The following is a 6,231-nucleotide window of genomic DNA, read 5'->3' on the forward strand; positions in this document are numbered from 1 at the left end:
ATAGTATGAAATGTGTTCGTTATCTGGAGGCCAAACTTAAAGGGAGGGTGGGAGATCATTTTTTCCTGTATTACTTAAAATCCTCTTCACAACCCGATTGTAACCAATTAAGGAAGTTTTTGAGAAAGCGACTGCCAAGAAAAAGGCTGATGCAGAACGATTGTGAAGTGAATGCCCAGAAAGCACTGCAAACTGTTTCTACTGTTTGGACAGGTCTTTGTGATCTTTGGAGAGTATTTGAGGTTTTTCAGGCATCACATTGTCATTTGAACAAGTATCCAAAAAAGTTAGGATCACAGAAGGGTCCAGTGTGTGAAGGGTTATTATATATTATATTATATTTGAAATGTCTTTCACACTGTCGTGTATCTTGATATCCTCAGACACTGCCCTTCTCTCTGTTCCAGAGTCCAGGTTGAAAACTAAAGGAAACAGAGTCTTCCATCTGGAACAACCTCTCCAAGGAAATAAGAGCAGTGTGTGAGTGGAGTGTGAGAGAGAGGGAGTGCATGTGTGTATGTGAGAGTGTGTGAGTGTGAGAGAGAGAGAGCGTGTGTTGTGTGTGTATGTAAGCATTAGCTTAGCATTAGCCACAGTCCCAGGCCCTGCAGACACAAACTTTAACCTTTGTTTATTACAATGTTTTTTCTCCACACGACCAACGTTTGTGATTAATGCTGTCACCTCCATGAGGTCAGAGGTCAGAGCTGCCATTGAAAGGTGAAATATGTAGATAATAAAAGGACCAATCACAACACGACAGATGAGCGTAGAATAAAGCTCACAGAGAGCAGTAGCTTCAGCATCAGCAGCAGCTTCAGGAGCAGAAGCTTCAGCAGCAGCAGCGAGCTGTCACATGACCGTAGATCATGTGGTAGAGTTGGGACGCTGTGACCTGGAGGAAAACCCTCCCGTCTGAATGTGAGTCCAACATTTCCTGAGACGATCACTCACTGTGACCACGTCCTCCCTTAAAGACACCGATGATCCATCACGTCCTCAGTTAAAGGTGAAGACATTAATATTAAAAAAGAAAGGTTTTGTTCAACAGCTGTTTCAAAATGGCTGCTCTATTATCTTTGTGACATGAGAGATTTTTCTTCACTCTCTCACACCAAACCTCACAGAGAAACATCACACACACAGTTGATCCACTGCTGCCTCCATCACTAAGTTCTAATGTCTTATTTTTTTTAAATAAGACATTTGATATTTTATTTATTTAAATGAAATATTTATAATATACAAAGTGACCACACAAGGCAGCAGAGGACCAGCAGCTCCTGTTTCCCAGCGAGAAAAAAATCACTGATTTTCTCTGTCAGTAAGATAAAGACGTGATCATGTGACGTAGACATCGTAGACTTAGACTGAAGCAGATTCTATTCTAGTAAACCATCACTCTCCCACACCAAAGTCCATGAGTCAGTCTGAGTGAAAGATTTCAAAATCAGACATTTGAACTTAGTGATGGAGGCAGCAGTGGATCAACAACTCCAGAAAATCATTCATTTTCTCTCTGTGGGGAAATACTTCAAAAAACATGAATGAACCCTTTAAGAGCAGGATGAATGAATAAAATCAGGTTTAGTTTTGGGTTCTGTGGTCAGAGGTTTGATGTCAGCTGGAATAAATCACTCTCTCTGTGTCTGTGTCTCTCTCTCTCTCTCTCTCTCTGTCTGTCTCTCTCTCTCTCTCTTTCTGTGTCTCTCCTTCTCGTCCAGTAGTCAGAATATTAAAGACACATTCAGCTGGCTGCCGACCAGAGGACATGACAGATACATAGACACACGGTGTGTAGTCGTAAAAACAAGGATGAGTACGAGACAGAGAGAGAGAGAGAGACAGAGAGAGAGACAGAGCGACAGACACAGAGAGACAGAGAGCGAGGAAGTGTTTGAGTGTCTGGCATTTTTCCAAATGACTTCCAGATTTCAGTTTTGGAAAAGTGATTACTGTCCTGATTAACAACAGCTTCTCTCCACACGCACACACACTTTTACAGCAATCTTAGTGAGGACACTCATGGACATAAACCTAAACCTGATTCTAACCCTTAAACCAGGCCTTAATCCCCAAAAGGCCCTTAAACCTTGTGAGGGCCAGACCAAATTCGGTGAAGACAGCGATGCGTTAGAACGACTTATTTGTGTGAGCTTTGATTTATTTTGATTGTTCCACATCTATGCAACGCTTTTATTTTGAAAATCTTTTATATTGACCTTAACCACAACCAGTTAATGACTAACACTAATATTAACCTTAACCACAATTCAAAACTTAAGCAGTTCAGCCTCATTAGGACCAGGTCTTGGTCTCCATGAGGACCACTGGACATGACGCTGCGTTTAAGTTTTAATCCATAAACCTGGTTCTAAACCAAACCGGAGCAGTCTGACACTGAGACAGACCTTAGAGTTTTTACATGTTGATGAAAAATGAACACACTGGAATTCTGGTTCTGATGTGTGTGTGCGCGTGTGTGAGAGACGTCCATCTGTCTGTAAACAGTCACTTGTTTACAACCAACTTGGGACAAACACACACACACAGTCATAGCTGTGACAGGTGGTGATGGCACGGGCCGCGCGCGCACACACACACACACACACACACACATATTTACTCTGTTACAAATACTTGGTTAACTTTTTGGATAAATTGTCATTTTAAGAGTAGTTTTATTGTAGCATACATACAGTGCCTTGTGAAAGTATCTGGCCCCCTTGAACTTTTCAACCTTTTGCCACATTTGAGGCTTCAAACATAAAGATATAAAATTGAAATTTTTTGTCAAGAATCAACAACAAGTGGGACACAATCGTGAAGTGTAACCAAATTTATTGAATAATTTATACTTTAACAAATAAAAAACTGAAAAGTGGGGCGTGCAATATTATTCGGCCCCCTTGCGTTAATACTTTGTAGCGCCACCTTTTGCTGCAATTACAGTCGCAAGTCGCTTGGGATATGTCTCTATCAGTTTTGCACATCGAGAGACTGGAATTCTTGACCATTCTTCTTTGCAAAACAGCTCGAGCTCAGTGAGGTTGGATGGAGAGCGTTTGTGAACAGCAGTCTTCCGCTCTTTCCACAGATTCTCGATTGGATTCAGGTCTGGACTTTGACTGGGCCATTCTAACACCTGGATACGTTTATTTGTGAACCATTCCATTGTAGATTTGGCTTTATGTTTAGGATGATTGTCCTGTTGGAAGATAAATCTCCGTCCCAGTCTCAGGTCTTTTGCAGACTCCAACAGGTTTTCTTCCAGAATGGTCCTGTATTTGGCTCCATCCATCTTCCCATCAATTTTAACCATCTTCCCTGTCCCTGCTGAAGAAAAGCAGGCCCAAACCATGATGCTGCCACCACCATGTTTGACAGTGGGGATGGTGTGTTCAGGGTGATGAGCTGTGTTGCTTTTACGTCAAACATATCGTTTTGCATTGTGGCCAAAAAGTTCAATTTTGCTTTCATCTGACCAGAGCACCTTCTTCCACATGTTTGGTGTGTCTCCCAGGTGGCTTGTGGCAAACATTAAACAAGACTTTTTATGGATTTCTTTGAGAAATGGCTTTCTTCTTGCCACTCTTCCATAAAGGCCAGATTTGTGCAGTGTACGACTGATTGTTGTCCTATAGACACACTCTCCCACCTCAGCTGTAGATCTCTGCTGTTCATCCAGAGTGATCATGGGCCTCTTGGCTGCATCTCTGATCAGTCTTCTCCTTGTTCGAGATGAAAGTTTGGAGGGACGGCCGGGTCTTGGTAGATTTGCAGTGGTCTGATACTCCTTCTATTTCAATATGATTGCTTGCACAGTGCTCCTTGCAATGTTTAAAGCTTGGGAAATCTTTTTGTATCCAAATCCAGCTTTAAACTTCTCCACAACAGTATCTCTGGTGTGTTCCTTGGTCTTTATGATGCTCTCTGCGCTTTAAACAGAATCCTGAGAGCAGGTGCATTTATACAGAGACCTGATTACACACAGGTGGATTCTATTTATCATCATCAGTCATTTAGGACAACATTGGATCATTCAGAGATCCTCACTGAACTTCTGGAGTGAGTTTGCTGCACTGAAAGTAAAGGGGCCGAATAATATTGCACGCCCCACTTGTTAAAAAAGTATAACTTATCCAATGAATTTCGTTCTACTTCACGATTGTGTCCCACTTGTTGTTGATTCTTGACAAAAAATTTCAATTTTATAACTCTATGTTTGAAGCCTCAAATGTGGCAAAAGGTTGAAAAGTTCAAGGGGGCCAGATACTTTCACAAGGCACTGTATATACTGAGTATATATTTGAAGAAAGAACGGTACTTTTACGCCGTTCCCTTTGGCTCAGTGACGCTGGTTACTTTATTTTTTTTAATATCTTTTTCTTTATTACACGTGCAATCTATTTCTCTCCCTGTTGGCTATGGCTGACAAAATCTTGCCAGTCAAATGCAGTCAGTTGAGTCACATGACAAGTCTTGTCATTACTTGTCATGACTTCTGGTCTCCTGTCTCTGGGTTTTGGTCTCCTGTCTCTGGGTTTCTGGTCTCCTGTCTCCGGGTCAGCTGTGTATCGATCAGTCAGTCAGTCATCATCTACCGCTTTATCCTCCACCAGAGGGTCGCGGGGGGTGCTGTGCCAATCTCAGCTACATCGGGGTCGCGGGGTGCTGTGCCAATCTCAGCTACATCGGGGTCGCGGGGGGTGCTGTGCCAATCTCAGCTACATCGGGCGATAGGCGGGGTACACCCTGGACAGTTCGCCAGTCCATCGCAGGGCCACACACAGCTAGAGACAAACAACCATTCACTCTCACACTCACTCCTACGGTCAATTTAGAGTGTCCAATTCACCTAATCCCCACATTGCATGTTTTTGGACTGTGGGAGGAAGCCGGAGAACCCAGAGAGAACCCACGCACACACGGGGAGAACATGCAAACTCCATGCAGAAAGGCCCTTGTTCCAACCGGGGCTCAAACCCGGGTCTTCTCGCTGCAAGGCGAGAGTGCTAACCACTACACCACCGTGTGGCCCAGCTGTGTATTGATGTTTAATCTAATTTATTGTACTTTTAAAGGGTGATGTATTTAATTTCTAAAAGAATTAATGTATTCTTGTTTTAGTTGAAGGGTTATTTATTTTATTATAAAGAGCATATTTCTTGTTTTGTTTCAAATATTATTATTTAACATATCTTCATTTGAACATTGCTGTTTTATATTATGTTGTGTCTATTTTGTACCGTTTGTGTTGCTCTGAATATTTCAGAAACTCAGTACTTTTACTTGAGTAATTTTTTTGGCTACTCTACCACTTTTTTTTCTACTCTACCTCGACTAAGACGACAAAAAAAAAAGTTTCATAGTTTGATCTACTTGAAGCTCTTACTTACTTCTAGCTCTTAGTTGTACCCAAATGTTTGAATGCACTTTTGTAAGTCGCTTTGGATAAAAGCGTCTGCTAAATGACATGTAATGTAACTCTGTGTGTGTTTGTGTGTGTACCTGAGGATCAGAGAACACTTCCTGGATGCTGTTGATTGGTCCAACAGGAACACCTGATCCTTCAAACCTCCTCAGCCAATCAGCTGTCTTTTCCTGAAGGAACCTGGAACCAATCATTACAGATCAATATTACAGATCAATAGTTACTCTGAGTGTGTGTGTGTGTGTGTGTACCTCTGGGACAGTGTGTGTGTGTGTGTTACACCTCTGGGACAGTGTGTGTGTGTGTGTGTGTACCTCTGGGACAGTGTGTGTATCAGCTGTTGACGGTTGTGGACTCTCAGCTTGTTGGTCTTGTAGTGCGGCTGCTGTGTGAGCTCAGTTAGCTGTAACACCTGCGCACACACACAGTTAGCATGGATGGAGAGGGCGGGTTTAAAGGTTAAAGGGCGATGCACATGTGTGTATATGTTTGACGTACCTCACATACTTTGATGAACTGTTTGTCATTTCCTGCTGCGACGACCACGTGTCCATCTCTGGTCCTAAAACCCTGAAAGAGGCGGAGCTTAGACTGTAAGCAGGTTCATGAAGATCAGATGGAACATGAGAAGAATAGAAACCAGGTTTTCTTCTTCTTCTCCTTCATCTGTACTTTCTTCTCCTCTTTTCCTCTTCACAATCACTAATACATTTTCATCACCACATGAAAGACACACGCACACAGACACACACACACACACACAAACCCTCTCCTCACTCTGCTCTGACCGCCGCCTC

The 6,231-nt window shown here is 42.6% G+C and overlaps 1 protein-coding gene across 1 annotated transcript in view; it reads right to left on the reverse strand.

The window, feature by feature from the left end:
- Window positions 1-5,496: 5,496 nt before the first annotated feature.
- The window catches only part of LOC122780783 (succinate--hydroxymethylglutarate CoA-transferase-like), a gene marked incomplete at its 3' end in the record, with an annotated part of 10,402 nt that continues 9,667 nt past the window's right edge, over window positions 5,497-6,231 (reverse strand). The window contains exons 10-12 of the mRNA XM_044044102.1: window positions 5,933-6,004; window positions 5,749-5,846; window positions 5,497-5,614 (exon numbers count right to left, since the gene is read on the reverse strand). Coding sequence (XP_043900037.1) covers window positions 5,497-5,614; window positions 5,749-5,846; window positions 5,933-6,004 — 288 coding nt within the window. The remainder of the gene's footprint in view (window positions 5,615-5,748; window positions 5,847-5,932; window positions 6,005-6,231) is intronic.

The sequence above is a fragment of the Solea senegalensis genome, linkage group LG1 (assembly GCF_019176455.1).
Source record: "Solea senegalensis isolate Sse05_10M linkage group LG1, IFAPA_SoseM_1, whole genome shotgun sequence".
Taxonomy (NCBI): domain Eukaryota; kingdom Metazoa; phylum Chordata; class Actinopteri; order Pleuronectiformes; family Soleidae; genus Solea; species Solea senegalensis.